The sequence below is a fragment of the Lepidochelys olivacea genome, assembly GCF_965140295.1.
Source record: "Lepidochelys olivacea isolate rLepOli2 genome assembly, chromosome: 20".
NCBI lineage: Eukaryota > Metazoa > Chordata > Testudines > Cheloniidae > Lepidochelys > Lepidochelys olivacea.
This window is the reverse complement of record NC_140430.1, coordinates 19162186-19179251: the sequence shown is the minus strand read 5'-3', so window position 1 is coordinate 19179251 and position 17066 is coordinate 19162186. Positions and strand designations below refer to the sequence as shown.

General features: G+C 62.2%; 2 protein-coding genes across 2 annotated transcripts; one reads left to right on the top strand and one right to left on the bottom strand.

Moving 5' to 3' along the window:
• Window positions 1–1008: 1008 nt before the first annotated feature.
• Window positions 1009–5689, top strand: RNASEH2A (ribonuclease H2 subunit A). Its single transcript, XM_084610723.1, has 8 exons — window positions 1009–1166; window positions 1669–1740; window positions 2099–2225; window positions 2536–2623; window positions 2933–3070; window positions 3468–3555; window positions 4225–4348; window positions 5256–5689. The coding sequence occupies exons 1-8, from the start codon at window positions 1040–1042 to the stop codon at window positions 5389–5391; spliced, it is 900 nt and encodes a 299-aa protein (XP_084466849.1). The 5' UTR covers window positions 1009–1039; the 3' UTR covers window positions 5392–5689.
• Window positions 5690–5844: 155 nt separating this feature from the next.
• On the bottom strand, window positions 5845–15155 carry RTBDN (retbindin). The gene is made up of 6 exons (XM_084609923.1): window positions 14853–15155; window positions 10174–10341; window positions 9689–9788; window positions 8963–9091; window positions 8314–8422; window positions 5845–7436 (listed from the first exon to the last, which is right to left on the bottom strand). Exons 2-6 carry the CDS (start codon window positions 10334–10336, stop codon window positions 7137–7139), a joined length of 801 nt encoding a protein of 266 aa, XP_084466049.1. The 5' UTR covers window positions 10337–10341; window positions 14853–15155; the 3' UTR covers window positions 5845–7136.
• Window positions 15156–17066: the final 1911 nt, after the last annotated feature.

The window sequence follows — 17066 nt, the reverse complement described above, 5'->3', positions numbered from 1 at the left end:
GGGGACCCCTGCGTTGCAGACGGGGGCGGGGCTATGAGCCCCCCCAGCATTGCACATAGGGGGGTGGGGCTAACCCTCCCGTGCTCCCCGTTACAGTGCAGGCCAGGTGGGGTTGCAATGCTGCCCTGGAGGAACCCCACAGCCCAGGAGGGGGAGGCTCCCTAGGGGTCTGGGGCCAAGCTTTGGACCGAGCTGGGTTTATTTATTTATCACTCATGACTCTGCTGAGTCCGTTTGTTTATGGGGAATTTCACCCCAGCCCCTGTGCCTCAGTTTCCCCACTGGTGCAATGATCCCAAGCCTCTGAGACTTCCAGAGGGTCGGCGGAGCTGGGGAATTAGAGCATAATTGTTAGGACTGTCCCCTAGGGTTTGTTTATGGCTTTATGAATGGCCTTGTGATGCACAGGATTTTACCCACGTACATGCCCCTGAGCCCACAGAACCCCCACCAAACACATGATCCCCCCCTAAGTTACCACCACATACAGCCCCCCCCCTTCACTCCTAAATGCTACCCCGTGCCACGCACAACCACAGGTTGGGGATGTGGGAAGCAGAGGGACATGGATAGGGCCTTTCCCCTCCAAGGGACATGAGCTCTGATCCAATCCCAGGGACTTCAGAGCCTGGCTCTTAGAGACTCCTAATGGGATCTGTGGAGCTCGGGGAGGGGTCCCAAGTTGGGCCCCACAATCAGTGGCTGCTCTTAGAAAGTGGCGATGAATGACTAATTCCAAGCTAATGCAATGAATCTGGTGTAAATGGACCCAGGAGTCCTGACACACACACAAGGCAGGGGCAGAACCCAGGAGTCCTGCCCCCCACCCACCAACCTCTTCCTGCTCTAACCACTGGACCCCATTCCCCTCCTAGAGCTGGGATAGAACCCAGGAGACCTCACCTCTGACCCCCCCCAACCCCAGAGCTCAAGCATGGGGCTGCCCCTCCCCTAGAACTACAACTCCCAGGTGTCTGTGCGAGGCCGGCCCCGCCCCCTGGGCCGGGCTCGGGGTCTCGCGCTCGCTCGCGCGCGGAACATGGAGCTGGGGGAGTTCGAGCGGGATAACGCGGGCAGCTGCCGCCTGGGCTCCCCCGTGCCCGAGCTGTGCCGGGCCGGGCCCTGCTGCCTGGGCATCGATGAGGCCGGCCGGGGGCCCGTGCTGGGTACGGGGGGGGGGACCCCCCGCATTGCAAGGGGAGACCCCCCCGCATTGCAAGGGGAGAGCCCCCAGCATTGCACAGAGCAGGGACCCCCCCAGCGTTGCTTAGGGGTGGGGATAGGAGGCCCCCCATACTGAATGATAGGGGTAGGGCCCTCCCTGTCTGTGCTCCTGAAGGGGGAGCCCCTGGTACAGTGAGGAGGGGGTGATGGGTGGGGGAGCACAAGGCATCTCACAGGATCCCCCCCCCAACTCCCTGCCAGGGAGGTGGGTCCACCCGCCCTGGGGGAGAAGAGCTTGGAGCCCTGTAGCTGGCAGGGGGGTTAGACGGGCCCTGCCCAGTTACCCCTCTCCACATAGTGCGGGCAGGGCTGATTTCCCCACCCCCCGGTGCTGTGGGTGGGAGTTGCGGAGTAGGAGGCTCTTGCACCAGCTGGATCGGGCTCGGCTGCCCCCCCATCTGTGCCCTTGCCCCCCGCCATATGTGCCTCTGTCTCCCCGTCCAGGTCCCATGGTCTATGGTGTTTGCTACTGCCCGCTGGCAAAGCAGGAGGAGCTGGGAGCTCTGAAGATGGCCGGTAAGGACAAGGGCATCGTGGGGGTGGGGGGCTCAACTTCCACCCGGGCCTCCTGTGATTTCCCCCCCGCCAGAGAAGGGGCCCAGGGATCTCAGTGAGGGGGGTCAGGGGGTGGAATTCCAGAGTTCTGGGAGGGGGGTCAGGAGAACTGAGGCTTGGGGAATGGGGGAGGCAGGGGGGATATGGATCTCCGTGGGGGGAGCAAAGTGGGGACAGGGGATAGGGACAGCAGTGGGGAAGGGCCCCACAGAGGGAATGCTGGATCATGAGGGGGCCCCCCCCCCAAGATCTTGAGGAAGGCCGAGGCTTCCTCTGGTGGCCAACCCTAGTGTCGTCCCCCCCCCCGTCTGCCCCCCAGACTCAAAGACACTGACGGAGGCCGAGCGGGAGCAGCTGTTTGGGACACTGGACCGGGCCAGGGACTTCGTCGGCTGGGCCGTGCACATCCTCTCTCCCAACCTCATCTCCACCAGCATGCAGCAGCGGTGAGAGCCCCAGGGAACTCGATTCGCACGGGGGTCACAGGTGCCCCCTAGTGGGGAAAGGCCCAGTGTCCCATTTCCCCCCTGAGCCAGCCAGGCCCCCCAGCCTGGGGCCGAATCAGCCAGCGCTCCCTAGAGGGGAAAGGCTATGTGTCCCCCTTCCCTGCTCCTGTTAACCCTAGGAGCCAGATCGCTGGGTGGGTGAGGCAGCTGGAGAGTTTCTAGGGGGTTGCTCTGTGTCTGTGCAACGCCTGGCACAGTGGGGCCCAGGTCTCTGGCTGGTAAATACTAACCCCTCTCCTCTCCCGGCCAGGGCGAAATACAACCTCAATGCCCTGTCCCACGACACAGCCATCGGGCTGATACAGCACGTGCTGGACGCGGGAGTGCATGTGGCAGAGGTGAGCCGGCTGCAGTTTTCCCCCGCACCTCAGTTTCTCTGTGGGGCAGATTTCTGTCCACGGGGTGCCCCGATCACAGACTCAGCCAGGGTTGGCAAAGGGGACCACTGTGGGCATAGTGCTGACAGGCACCCTTGCTCCCCCCACTTCCAGCCAGCCTCCCCGTGCCTCAGTTTCTCTATACGGCAACAGGGCAGCTGCCTCCCCATGTGGTGCCCTGATCCCAGCACAAGGTGTAGCGGGGGAGGGTGGGAGGGGATCTGACACCACCCCCCCACACCTCTTGCGGGGTCCCCCCAACCCTGGCAGGTCTTCGTGGACACGGTGGGGCCGGCGGAGAAGTACCAGGAGAAGCTAAAACGGCATTTTCCGGAGCTCGAGGTGACTGTGAGGCCGAAGGCCGATTCCCTCTTCCCCATCGTCAGCGCAGCCAGCATCTGTGCCAAGGTGAGCCTCTGGGGTCCCCCCTCTTCAGGGGGCCTGGTGGGGGACGGGCTGGATCTTACTGTGTGCTTAGGAGTCACCAGGCTCCCTGGAGCAATGGACCAGGGCGGGTTTGTGGAATATGGAGACACCCCAGCTTCACTTACCGTCCTGTTATTGGGATCTCCTGGGTGAATTAATAAGGGGGTTCCATTGGGTGTCCCTCAATCGGCTCCACACTAGCAGATTCATCCTCACTTCCTATCCCAAATGCTGCACGGCAGTTCGACAGCTCTTGCGCCCCTCCCCAGAGGCGGCTGCATCTCAGCCCCGGGCGACAGATCCCTGTCAAAACAGCCCAGCGCTAGGAGACCATGTTCCTAGAGGCGCCGACCCAAGCCAACTCCTGATGTGTTGGCAGGTGGCGCGGGATCGTGCTGTGAAGAACTGGACGTTCCTGGAGGATCTGGGGGACGTGAGCGTGGAGTATGGGTCTGGGTACCCCAATGGTAAATGGACCCCCCTTCCCCCCTGTGTAATTCTCAGGGGCAGTGATAGGTTTGATCACAACGTGGAGCTATTTGCATATATAGGAGCTGAAGATAAACCGAGGCTGCCCCATGGGCCCATCTAGCCCGGTATCCTGCCTTCCACCCGGTTCCTAGATTGCACCGACTCCGTCTCTCACCCAGCTCCTACTGGCCAGCTGTGTTTGGTTTCACGCACCAGAGGGCGCATGTGACCTGGGATCTGCTCCCGTCTTTCACTGGATCCTCCCGCCCTGGCTCTTGCATTGCCTAGGGGTGCGGGCTGTGGTGCCAGGCTTCGAGCCCCCTCCCAGCCCCTTGGGCTTCCTTTAACCCCCTCGGCTGCATCAGGCTGGATTTCTGATCTGCCTTCCAGAGACCGAGACGGAAGCTAAGTGACGTGCTGAGGGCATGGGGGATGGCAGTGGTGGAACTGGGGATAGAAGCCAGGAGTCCGGGCTCCCAGCCCCCCTGCTCTAACCACTAGACTCCCCCACCCTCCCAGAGCCAGGGATAGAACCCAGGAGTCCTGACTGGTTTGAAAGCTGGCAGGTACCCCCGTTTGCAGTCAGGGAGGTGGGGCTGGTGCATTTAGCCCCCTCCCTGACTCTCATCTCTCCCCCACCCCTCCCCCCACTCCCTGGCCCCCAGATCCCAAGACCAAGGAGTGGCTGGCGCAGTGCCTGGACCCTGTGTTCGGGTACCCCCAGTTCGTGCGCTTCAGCTGGAGCACGGCCCAGACCATCCTGGAGAGCAAGGCAGTGCCCGTGCGCTGGTAGGTGAGGGGGGGCCGGGACAGGACTGAGGGTACCAATCTGTTAGATCCCTGCAAGGGGCCTGACCTCAGTCTGACCCCCACTTGGCATTGATGGGCCCGAACAAGCTCCCGCGGGCGCCGTCCATAGCAGCTCAGAAGAGCCGGCTCTGATGCCAAGCGACAGCCCTGCCACCCCCGATTATGCCCCGGCTGCCACCAGGGCCCTGCTGGGGGGAAGGGCAGCACCGCATGCTGCTAACGGGGCCCTTCTGCTGACCTCCCCCCGGCATGCGTGGAGGGTGCTGGGCGCAGCTCCTCTCCCCCTCTGGGGTCCCCTCGCCACCCACCGGCTCGTCCTGCACCCGTGTGTGGGATTGGGGAGCCCAGGGGGCTGTACTGAGAGCAGCATGGTTCAGTGCCTCCCAGGCCTGGCCCCTCCCCTTCCCAGGTATGACCTTGGCAGCTGGGTGTGGATCCATCCCGAGGGGAGAGAGGGCAGAGGAGATGGGGGGGTTATGGGACTCTGCACCCCTTCAGACGCGGGGGGTCCACCGTGGGCGTAGAGGGGCTCAGAGGGGCCCTGCCTCATGCTGTTTCATTATCTTCCTGTGCCGGGTCACAGCCCCCACATCCCACCCCAGAGGTGGCTGCATCTCAGCCCTGGGTGAGGGATCCCTGTATAAACAGCCCCTGCGCCCCACCCCAGAGGTGGTCACATCTCGGCGCCAGGCAAGGGGTCCCTAGATACATCCGTCCGGAGTAGACACCAGCTGAGCCCAGCACACCTGCTGGCTCTACCCATCCCACCTCTTTCCGCTTGATCTGGCGCCTACCTCCGCCCTGGCACCCTGTGTGTGTGTGTTGGAGAGAGCTGAGCGTTAACGGGGGGTGCCAGGGCCCCGTTAACTTCTTATTCCCTCCCCAGGGACGACAGTGAGGACGACCCTGCTCAGAAGGGCACCCGCTCCGTCCTGTCCTTCTTTGCCCGCAAAGAGTCCTCCAAGCACCAGCCCCACCGCTTCTTCCACGAGCGCAAACTGGACACAGTGACTGGGCTGTAGTGGGCACCTGGGGCGGAGGACTGGCCCCATGCCCCCCCTCAGCCCCATGGCCCCCTCAAGTCGGCCCAGCTTGACTTAGAGCGAGAACTTTCGACTCACGGTGTCTGGGGTTGTATTTAATCGTGGTGCCAGCTGATCTGAGCCCCCCTCTCCAGGGGCTGGGAGGAGCCCAGCCATAAAAGGGGCTTTTAGGAACCAGCTGCCCCAGTCTCGCCGGCGCCTCCTTGCTGTGGATTTTCCACCCACAGTGAATCCCCCCCCCCAATTCATTTTAGTTAATAAAACATTTTGAAACATCTCTGGAGTTTGTAATAGGTGTGTTTCTCCCCCCCGCCCCCAATGCGGTGTGTCCCGCTGTGTCCCTGAGCCCTGCAGCCACCTCTGCGGTGGAGCTGACTAGAAAAAAGGGGAGGGGCCAAAAAAATCCCATGGACCAAATTTGAAAGGTTTTTATTTTAGTTTATTTCTTTCCACAGTTTCATCTGCTTTTCAAACAGCATTTTTCCCTTGTAATCCCAGTTCTGGGGAGCAAATGGATAAGTAAGGGGCAGGGGTGGCCCCGTGGGAACTGATGCTCAGAGCAAGGGGGTTGAGTCCGGGGGCGGGGTATATTTCAGAAGATTTGGGGCTGCTTTGAGGGGGGGCTGGCTTAAAACACTGGCACGATCTTCCCCCTACACCGCCGATTCCCCTTCTCCCCCTGCAGGGGGGGCAGATCCTTGCTTTGAGACAGAAGCCTCTGGCTCCCTGGGCTCTTGCAGTGTGGAATGAGTGTCCATGGTTTGCCCCACCAATCTGTCTGCACAGCGCCCCCTACTGCTGTGCTGGGGCCCTGAGGTCAGCACAGACTGCTCGGGGAGAGAGCCCCCACCTCGCAGCCCAGCGTCCCCTAGCGCTGTCCTGGGTGGGCATGCCGTCACCCTGCCCAGCTAAATTCCCGCCCGCTAGCCGCAGCAAAGACATGGCAGGTTCTGTCTACACTAGCGTGTGAGGGGTTGCAACAAGCTTTAGCGTGCAGGCTAGGTGCAAACGCTGTTGCTTGGGCTGAGTGGAATCGACAGAGGGGGGCCCCTACAGAGTGTCCCCGAGCCTGGCATTGGGGTCAGCAGTGACTAGTGGGGAGAGCGCCCTTTGCTGCCCCCGTGGTGTCAGTGGGCTCTTTGTCACCCCCTGCTGTCTGACTCTCGTAGAGCAGTTAAGGAGTCGGCCCAGCATGAAGCAAAGGGACCTGGCTTATTGTCAGCTCCTCCGTGTCAAGGGGTCGATCCCCGTTGGTGGGGGGTGTCAACCTGGAACCTGCGCAGCATCCTCCCTTGCCCCTGAGCCTTTGGCCAGCAGCCACTCCAGGTCCTGGCCTGCACGAGAGAGCCGAGCCACTACACTGAGTTACTCTCAGGTGTCCCCACTCTGTGCCTCAGTTTCCCCCCTGTAGTATAGCAAGAGGATAATACAGCTGCATCCCTATGTGACTGGGGCATGGGGGGAGCTGGTGGCGAGCAGGGACGCCCTCTCTGGGAAGTTGGGTGCTTGGGGAGGGGGAAGCTAACACCCCTTTGAGCTAGGCCCTATGGCTGCAGTGGGAGGAGGGCTATGTGGGTCCCCCCCTCCTGTAGGTGGCTGGATGGGGTGCAAGAGGAGCTAGAGAAGCAGTCACAGTTTGCGTGGAGGGGACAGTCAGGGGTTTGCATAGATTACAAGCATTTCCCGCCCTCCCACCCCTGACACCTGGTGCGGGAGGAGCTCTCCTAGGGAGTGGGGGAGCTCGGGTGGGAGGGGCCAGCGGCTCTAGAGCCGCTCCCGCTCCCCTCCACGTCCTCCATGAAGACTGAGCGCTTGCGCAGGCCGTGCCGGAGGAGGCCGCTGGCCGGGCAGGGCCCCCGGGGGCTGCCGGCTTTGGTGGAGTCAGGCTCCTCCGAGCTGTCCCTGTCCTCGGGCAACGGGTCGGTGTCGGAGCCTGTCAGGCTCAGGCAGGGGCAGGGCTCCTGGGCGGCCACGAAGGAGTCGCCCCAGATGTTCTCGCAGAGCTCCCTGCCATCCCGGTACATCTGGGGGGCAGAGAGAGGGGAGAGGTTAGGGGGTGAGACCTGGGGCCTTTCCCCTCTAGGGGGCGCTGGCTCCAATCCAGCCCCAGGGCAGGGGAACTGGCTGGCTCAGGGGGGTGGGGAATGGGGCATGGGGCCTTTCCCCTCTAGGGGGTGCCACTCGGATCCAGGGCAGGGGGAGGAGAGGTTGAGTCTCAGACCAAATCCCTCTGCCAGTCTCGGAGCACAGAGAGGGCAGGGACGCTCATTCTCCGTCCCCAAGTACAGGTGCTGGGCCTGATGGGCACCCCCTTGGTGGTGGGGGCTGCCAGGCAGGGGGCCCTGCCAGCGTTTGCAGCTTTGCTGCCCCCGGCAGGCGCTAGCTGGCTCAGTGTCTGGGAGCCGCATGTGGGCCAAGGCAGCAGCCTGTTGGGCTGGGCGCGGGGAGATCTCCTGGCGATGGCTGGGGTGGTGCCAGCTGCTGGCAGCTCCCCCCCCAGCCCCCTGAGCTGCTGCCCAGGCTGTGGGCACATGGGGATCAGGAGTGGGGATCTCTATCCCCCCGCCCAATTCACCCAGCCCCCTCTATCCATCCCAAGTAGGACAGCACCCTGCGGGTTTGTCCCTCTGAGCCAGGCAGCACCCCGCCCTGGGGCTGGATCGGCGCCGGCGCCCTCTAGAGGGGAGAGGCCCCGTGTCCCATTGCATGCCAGGAGTTGGACGGGTCTCAGCCCAGCTCTGAGGTGTCTGTGCTACAGAATCCGCCCTGCCCAGTTGGTGCCAACCCAGCAGCCTGAGCAGGGCAGCTCAGCCACGGAGTCCCAGTCCCCCACTTCCCCCCCCCGGCCTTCCCCCAGCAGGGCTGAGCCAACCCCCTCCCCCAGCAGCAGAGCCCCCTCACCTGGCTGTAGGGCACACAGTCCCGGCTGCAGTTGTTTCCCTGGGGACCCCACTGCCAGTCACTCACCCAGTTGCGGGCACAAGTCAGGTCATCCTTGCAGGCTTCATACCTGGTGGGGGGGGAGGGGTGAGAAGGGGGAACAGGAGAATTGAGACAGACTACGGGGCTGTTCAGCTGGGGTGTTCCAGGGCCAATCTATCCCCGTATTGCCCCACATCAGACCCCAGGGTCCATCCAGCCCAGTAGCCCAGCTTTGCTGCTGCACTCCAGCTCCTTGCAGCAGGGAGTTCCACCAGTCCATTGGGCTGCATTAAAGGGGCAGTTCCCCACAGGTGGAAGAGACCTTCCGACCAGCCCATCCTGGAGCTTGTCATGGGGCCTGGATTCTCTTTTCCCCTTGGCCATTGCTGCCTGGAGTCACAGGTGAATTCACACCCTCCCTAGGAATAGCCTGGCTCCCAGCCCCTCCCCCTACCAACCACTAGACCCTGCTTCCCTCCCAGAGCCAGGGATAGACCCAGGGGTCCTGGCTCCCCCTCCCTTCTAACCGCTGGGCCCCACTCCCCTCCCAGAGCCAGGGATAGAACCCAGGAGTCCCGGTTCCCAGCCCCCTCTGCTCTAACCCGGCCAGGAAGGTGCATTGACTTACCACGCCTCACAGAAGCTCAGGCAGAGGGGCACCTCCAGGACAGCTGTGGGGCGCTGGGGGTGGGGCCAGCGGGCGGCGCTGGGGGAGCAGCGGTAGAAGCATTCAACCCTCTGGAGGTAGCGCTTGCACCTGGGGAGGGAGAGCGGGGAGAGGGGGCATTAGAGTGGGGAGGCCCACAGTGGTTGCACCTTGAGCTGCGCACTGGCAGGATGCTGCAGGGAGTGGGGCAGGGGCTCAGCAGGGGGCGCTATCCCCCAAGCAGGCAGCGCTGGCCCCAATGCCCCAGGGTGGCACTAGGGGGCGCTATCCCCCAAGCAGACAGCGCTGGCCCCAATGCCCCAGGGCGGCACTAGGGGGCGCTATCCCCCAAGCAGGCAGCGCTGGCCCCAATGCCCCAGGGCGGCACTAGGGGGCACTGTGCTGCAGGGAGTGGGGCGGGGGCACTAGGGGGCGCTCTGCCCTGCTGGTCCCATCTGTTTAGGTTGGGCTATAACTTAGGTCTTTGTGTAACCCTCGGCTTCTAGGCTAGAATTTCAAACTGAGTGTGTGTCATCATCCACCACCAGGGCACTGCTGCGGGGAAGCTCAGAGTCAGGGGAAACAAGACATGGGCATGGCACTGCTGCAGGGAAGCTCACAGCCGGGGGATAGCTGGGTGCTAGCAGGGCACTGCTGCGGAGAAGCTCACAGCCGAGGCAGGCAGAGGGCGGGGTCAGGCAGTCCTACCTGGGGCTGAGGCTCCTGCAGCGATTCCAGGAGATGTCATTGACCTTGGCGAGTGGGGCGCTGGAGATCTCCTGGGCCACTTTGGGGGAGCAGCAGGCGTCTGGGAAGAGACCGTCCATCAGCGCCACCCTTGACTCCTCACCCAGGGCCCTGACCCCCCACTGACCCGGCTCCCCAGGGCAGGGCCTGGCATGTGAGGGGTGCTGGGCCCTTCTCGTTCTCCAAAGCACAGGGATCCCCAGCAACACGGGGGCAAAGCTACTGCTCACTGGGGTCTAGTGGATAGAGCGAGGGGTGGGCTGTGGAGTCAGGTCTTCTAGCCCCAGCTCTGGGAGGGGAGTGGGGTCTAGTGGTTAGAGCAGGGGGGCTGGGACTGGAGAACCCACCTGCTCTGACCCAGTTTCGTCCTCCCCAAACCTCGGATTTTGTGGCCTACCCGCTGCACACCCCACCCCATCCCAGGCCACCCCATGCCCATCACTCACTGGCAGCGTAGAGCTGGCAAACGCCCAGCTGCCCCTCGGGGCTAGGGGCCACCTTGTGCTTCCCTCCAGCCAGGCAGCGGCTGTCCAGGCCCCCAGCGCCTCCGCACAGCATGGCCAGCACCCAGCCGATGGCCAGTGCCCACACGCTGCCCCCACCACTCATGGCACCTGGGAACAGAATCAAAGCAGGGGGGGTTGGTCAGAAGGGAAAGACTGGGGGCTCCCCCGGTAGCCTGCCCCTGAACCGGACAGACCGGCCTGCCCTGGGGGGTGGGAGTGGGGTTAGGAGGGGGATGGGTTGGGGACGGTGGGGGGGACAGTAAGGCTGGCTGTGGGGGTTGGGAGGTCCCCACTCTGGGACCAGCTTGGCTTGGGGAAGGGCAGGGGTAATACTGAGTCCAGGGACGGGGGGAGGCAGTGTACAGTGCTGTCTCTCTCTACCTCCCCACCCCCTGCCCCATCTGGGTCTCTCTCTGACAGCCCAAGTCCCCTCTGGCACGGCTCCTTTGGGCATTATTCAGCACCCACAGGGCTGGAGACTGGGGGCTGCTGACGCTCAGCAGGGACAGTCAGTCGTTGACCCCCAGCCGCTTTGCCCTCTGGCACTGGGCTGGCTGGGAAGCTGCACAGAGTCCTTCCTGACCCCTGCAGTGATCAGTGCCCTGGAGCATCACAGTGACTGACCAGAATTTCCCCAGTAACCATAGACCATCCCCTAGGCCAGGAAAGGATCCAACCAGCCTCAGTCCTCACATCTAAGCTCTCACTGGCTGCCCTAGCCCCTGGGCTCTATCTCTGCTGTAATTCCCACTATGCTGGATGAACTGCATCTTTCCAGGGTCTACTTGACTTCCAGTGGAGACTATATCAGGGGTTGGAGCAGGGGAGGCTGTGAGCCAGGACTCCTGGGTTCCAGCCTCAGATCCTTCCTTGGCAGAGGGGCTCATTCCTGTGGGTGACGTTAGACCCTCATCCCCTGCAAGGAGCTGGGCGGCTCACATGCTGGGGAAGGTGCCTTGGGAGAGGCTCAGTGCATCTGATCCATGCCCCCTAATTGGATTTGAATTAAAGACCTGACTCTAAGTTGGACTTGGCAGCTTCTGCCCCCAAGGCCCAAGGTGACTCCTACTTACAGAGCCAGATCCTGCCTTCCCCAGTGAATTAGGCCGACGGGGTGAAATTAGACAAGACAGGTATGGGGGGGGGCACCTGGCTCTGGCAGCATCCTCCCCACTGGGAGATCAGATTTCCCCCCCCACCCACACACACACCCCGTGTTGCTTGCCTAGGAGAAACCCAACTCCCTGCTCTCCCCAAGGGCAGCTGGTAAAAGTGCAGCTAGGGACCAAACCCAACCTGGCTTCCAGCCCCTGCTGTAACCACTAGACCCCGCTCCCCTCATTCCAGAGCAGGGAACGGAACCCAGGAGACCTGGCTCCCCAGCTCCCCAGCTCCCCCTGCTCTAACCACTAGACCCTGCTCCCCTCATCCCAGAGCTCGGGAAAGAACCCAGGAGTCCTGGCTCTGAGTCACATCAGAAAGGACTGGTTTTCCTTCCCAGAAGGACAAATGCCTGCATGGGTGGGGGAGGGGTGCCATGTTACCAGCCCCAGCAATGTGTCGCCCCCCCTCCAAAAAAACCACGAGAAATTTAGAAAAACCAGGGAGTCATTTTTTGACCTGGGGGGGTAGGTTGAGTCTTTGGGGAGTTGCATTTTCCTGCTTTTCGTTGGCAGCGTGAGGGCTGGATTCTGGCTTTTGAGGAAAACAAACAGGAGCAGAGTGCCCCCCCGCCCCCCCAGGAGCTGGGGCTTGCAGGAAGAGGATGAGGCTCCGAGCCGTACTGCACACCGTGCCGGAGTCAGCATCTCTCTGCTCCTGTCCTGACCCCCGGAACCGCCGGTGAACGGGAATTATTGACACACCCCTCGGGTGGCACTTTTGGTTTTGTTCTGTTTTTTTAAACTGATACAATTTCAGCCAAGTCAGGGTCCCATTATGGTGTGTGCGGCCTTAGCATTAGCAGCATTACGATAGCACCTGGAGACCCCCCCCCCCCACGATCAGGGCCCCATTGTGCCGGGCGCTGCAGACATCTCTGAGGCAGTCCCTGCCCCAAGCTGATCTCAGTCTAACTAGACCAAGGAAGGATCATTATCCCCAGTCAGATGGGGGAAACTGAGGCACAAGGCAATCAAAGGATTGACCCCAGGAGCCAGGACTCCTGACTGCTAGTCCCAGTGAGGAGTGGTGTCTAGTAGTTAGAGTGAGGAGGGGCAGGGCTGTGAATCAGGACTCCTGGGTTCTATCCCCAGCTCGGGAAGGGGGAATGGTTTAGTGGTTAGAGCTGGGGGCCAGGAGAGCAAAGGAGGAGAGCCAGCAGGTGCTATTGAGAGCTAACAGCCTCCCTCCTTCCTGTCTCCCCCACCCCCCAGGTCCTGCTGGGAGCCAGTGGGGGCCAGGCAAGTTGCATGTGACTATGTAGAGACAATTTCTCCACCTGAGGCTGGAGGGACCATTTCCCCGCCCCCCCCCGCCCCCGGCAGGTTACTCCCGGATCATCTACTAGGGCATTTCTTGCACCTTCCTATGAAGCAGCTGGACTTGGGCCCTGCAATTGATAGGGTAAGGGGCTGGATGGGCCCAGGTCTGATCTGGGGCAGCAATCCCATCTGAGCCCCCCTGAGGAGCCCCCTCACCCAGGCAGCACCATGCTCACACGGCCCCAAGGACCATAGATCAAACCGCTCAATCTAGAGCAGCCTTTCGACAGGCTCCAGCAGCTGATTGTGCCCCGGCTGCAGCGGGGTGCAAAGAGTGGAAGCAGGAGGCCTGGATTCTATCCCCTGCTCTGCAAGGGGAGGGAGGTCTAGTGGTTAGAGCAGAGGACCAACAAGCAGGACTCCTAGAATGCGGCGCCCTGAAGTGGGCCCAGGACTCACAGGGGCTGAGCAGAGCCAGACAGTGACCCCCCCCGTGTCTCGCTAACGCACCCCGGAGGGTGCTCGCCACCTTTGCAACTGGAACCACTTCCGGCTGTTGACTCATAGTCAGTTTGTGACCCACTGTAACACCAGCCCCTGTTCAGCCCTGCTACCCCCTAGGCCGCTCGTCCCCACTGTGCAATTGTGAACCAAGCACTTTGCAGGCATCTTGGTTGCATTTGAAGGGGGTGGGGCTGGCAGTCAGTTCTATTTCCAGTTCTGGGTGGGGAGTGGGACCTGGTGGGTTAGAGCAGGGGGAACTGGAAGTCAGGACGCCTGGGTTCCCTTCCGAGCTGTGCTGCACGACTTTTGGGGAGTCATTTCCCTACTCCGTGCCCCCCTTTCCTCATGTGTCAAATGCCTTTCTGCAGCCCTCTCAGCACTCAAGGTGCCCTACGGCAGCCGCTCCCGGCCTTTCCAGACCACCCGCCCCCTTTCAGGAGCCTGATTGGCCTCGCGTACCCCAAGTTTCACCTCACCTAAAAACCACTTGCTTACAGAATCAGACATCAGAATACAAGTGCCCCAGCCAGACCATTACTGAGCAACTGCCGACTTTCTCCTTTTAACCAGATGGTGGTAAAATCAATCCACTGGGACAGAAATATCCTGCTTCCATTTCCGTGGCTAGTCTGTCCAGGGGTAGAAACAAAGCATTGTCCTGTGTACTGACTGGGCCAGTTTCATGTCCCCTGTTATAAACCTGGCAGGGCTCCCCGGACCCCTGGCTGAGAACCGGGGCACTGCCGGGGAGCTGAGTGGCGGTGGTGGGGGGGTTATAGAGGAAGGAAACTGAGGCAGGGAGAAATTAAAGTGACTGGTCCCAGCTCCCAGGGGAACCCTGTGCTAGAACAGGGCTCTGAACCCAGGAGTCCTGACACCCCAGCCAGCTCCTTAACCTCCCCCCCAAGTCACGATTTCCATAGCCCTGAAATCACGCTTTCTCCCCCCAATAAAATCAAAGCCACCACCCCTCGATGGGGCAGGACCTTCTCCCCTGCCCCCCCCACTCACCCCAAACTCTCCGCTGCTTTGATTTACCCGGCAGCTCTTCCGCCGGGGCGAGGTTTTCCTTCTCCTGCTCTGGACCCGTCTGGCTTTGACCCGGGTGGGGAGGGAGCCCGGCTGCCGGGGGAGGGGTAGATGGGGGGGGGGGGCGGAGTGAATCGAGGAGGGGGGGTGGAGTGAATAGTTCTTCGGGTGATTTCAAACTTGCGACCCACGGGAGGGACAGAGTCCGGTTCTCACTCCGTGTCCCTGATTCTCTCCCTCCCCCACCCAAGCCGTGCCCCCCCCAAGTTATAGGGGCGGCCTGCGCTAGCAAGGAGCTGAACTCCGTGACCCAGGAGCCCCCCTTATAGCCCCATGTTCTGATGTGATAACCCCCCACCCGCACAGCAGCCGCTGGGATTTCTATGGGGGGGTGGAGCCCCCCATCTCCACTTCCCAGCCCCCCCGGCCACGGGCGACTCTCAGGGGCAGAACCAAGCCCGCAGGATTGGGGGCGTCGGGCTCCTCTGCGTCTGCAGCGCCCCAGAGTGGATGTGTTACCGCCAGGGGATGGGGGACCCCCGCACCCCCTTTTCCCTAGTGGCTGCAGGAGGGTGGAACTGGGCCACCAGACCCCGCCCCCCGCGCCTGCTATAATAAACCAGGGGGGAAATCGACCCTCCCCACCCCACCCCTTGTGCCTACCTGGGCTGGCTGCTGGATTGGGGGGTCTTGCCTGGGTGACCGGGGGGGCGATCTCCCCCCTTCTTCCACCCCACTGCCGCCGCTGGGCAGGGGAGCGGCGCCTCAGCTCGCCTCCTCCTGCTCCGGCTGCTGCAAAGCAAATCCCTGCAGCAGCCGCTCGCCCGCCGGAGCGGCGCTGGGGTGAATCCGGAGTTGCCCGCGTCACACTGGTGTACGCCCGGGAGGGGCTGTGGGGGGCGCTCTGTCTCTCCCGCTCCTTCCTCCCACATCACATCGTCTGGGGCCTGCTCTGGGCCGGGCCCAGGGAGGGACGTGGTCAGCTGATGTAAATTAACAAGGCAAATCCGGGGGAAGCTTCCATCAGGTTTTTCCCCAGGGCCAAAAACTGCCCCAGGCGGGGACGTGACCCAGCGTGCGCGGGAGGGGCCGGGCTCGGGCCAGTGTTTGAAGCATGAATCCCTCCAGCTGGGAACGTTGCACGGGTAATGGCGAGCGACTCTTTCCGTGGGAGCCCCCTAAAGCCAATGTCTTGCGCTCCCCCCGGTGGTCGGGCAGGACGCAGCTTATTCGCCTGGCGCTGAGATGCAGCCACCTCTGGGGTGGGTGCGGGGGCCCGTTTATACAGGGGTTTCTCAGCCAGTGCTGTGATGCAGCTGTCTCTGGGGTGGGGCATGGCGGCTATTTAACAGTGAAATGCCAGCCTGTATCCAACTGAACCAGCAGGGGGTGCTGGTTAGGGAGGCATCCTGGAGACAGGCACACAGGGCTTTCTCACTGCCACAATCTCCTTCCCCATGTGCCTGGGGCATGGGCCACCCTGGCACAGACGGAAGGGGAATGCCCTCCACCAGTGCATCCAGGGAAGTAGGGGACCCTGAGACCCCCATCTTACTCCCCGCACACACACCACATGAGGTGATCTCTGGGTTCCTTCTGCCCTTGTAATGGTGATTAACTCCCCCTTGTCTTTTCGGGTCCCCCGGGGATCACTGGGGGCTGCATGGCCCACCCGAGGAGCTGCCTTCCAGCCATGGAGTCTGATTTGCAAGGGAGTCTCCAGGGGGGACGAGTCAGGGATCAGCACAGACAGACGGACGGACAGCCCCAGCCCCAGGGTGGGACCTTGCAGCCCGAGCTGCGTAACTTACAAAGCCAGAACCTGCCTGTCACGGAGTCCCTGGGCGATGCTCTGGAACTGCTCCCCATGAAGCCAGTCAGGACTCTGGGGCAGTCGCCTTTCTGTGAGCAGCCTGTCTGCAGGACACACAGCTCACCCAGCTTCCACCTTCCTGGGTCTGACCTCGGAGCATTCAGCATCCTCTGCCCCTCCGTGCGCTTCCCCCCAGTGAGTCCACTCAGGCGGGGCTCCTGGGGAAGCCAGAGGGTCCTGCCCCCCAGCTCCGCAATCAGACGGGACTCTCAGCCAGCCAGTAAAACAGAAGGTTTATTAGATGACAGGGACATGGTCTAACACAGAGCTTGTAGGTGCAGAGAACGGGACCCCTCAGCCGGGTCCATTTTGGGGGCAGTGAGCCAGACAACCCCGTCTGCCCTTCACTCCATGTCCCAGCCAGCCCCAAACTGAAAACCCCCTCCAGCCCCTCCTCCCCTGGGCTTTGTTCCTTTCCTGGGCCAGGTGGTCACCTGATTCCTTTGTTCTCCAACCCTTCAGCTTTCACCTTGCAGGGGGGGAAGGGCCCAGGCCATCAGTTGCCAGGAAACAGGGTGTCGGCCATTCTCTGTGTCCAGACCCCCTGCACACACCTGCCCTCTAGGGCTCTGCAATGATCATACACCCTTACCCCACCACCTAGATACTTAAGAACTGCATAGGGGAAACTGAGGCACCCCCACAATATTCGGAGAACACATTAAGAACAGGCCCACTTCGTCACACTGCCCCAGTCCGAGCCACTGGGCCACAATGGTTTTGGAAGAGCCTTTTGGTTCAATGCACTAACCCTCACCCCACCACATGGGGACTCCTGGCTCTGGGAGGGGCGTGAGGTCTAGTGGTTAGAGTGGGGTGGGGTGGGGTGGGATGGGGGTGCTGGGATGAGAGTCAGGACTCCTGTGTCCTGCTCAAGCTCTGGCAGGGGCATGGCTAAAGCCCCGTGTGGCCTTGAGCCCAGTGGCCTTTCTGGGAGCTGCCGGGCACTGGGGGGCCCTGGCTGCGGATCACTACTGCCACCTAGTGGGCTGCGTGCTCTGGTG

What these genes read in the sequence shown, in the direction of transcription:
- RTBDN (XM_084609923.1), bottom strand. Translation starts at nt 10,336, where the DNA reads ATGAGTGGTGGGGGCAGCGTGTGGGCACTGGCCATCGGCTGGGTGCTG. An exon ending in TTGCCAGCTCTACGCTGCCA is followed by an intron (nt 9,789 to 10,173) that starts GTGAGTGATGGG and finishes GTCTCTTCCCAG; the next exon opens with ACGCCTGCTGCTCCCCCAAA. An exon ending in ACTGTGTGCCCTACAGCCAG is followed by an intron (nt 7,437 to 8,313) that starts GTGAGGGGGCTC and finishes TCTGCCCCCCAG; the next exon opens with ATGTACCGGGATGGCAGGGA.
- RNASEH2A (XM_084610723.1), top strand. Translation starts at nt 1,040, where the DNA reads ATGGAGCTGGGGGAGTTCGAGCGGGATAACGCGGGCAGCTGCCGCCTG. An exon ending in GGGAGCTCTGAAGATGGCCG is followed by an intron (nt 1,741 to 2,098) that starts GTAAGGACAAGG and finishes TCTGCCCCCCAG; the next exon opens with ACTCAAAGACACTGACGGAG. An exon ending in TCCACCAGCATGCAGCAGCG is followed by an intron (nt 2,226 to 2,535) that starts GTGAGAGCCCCA and finishes TCTCCCGGCCAG; the next exon opens with GGCGAAATACAACCTCAATG.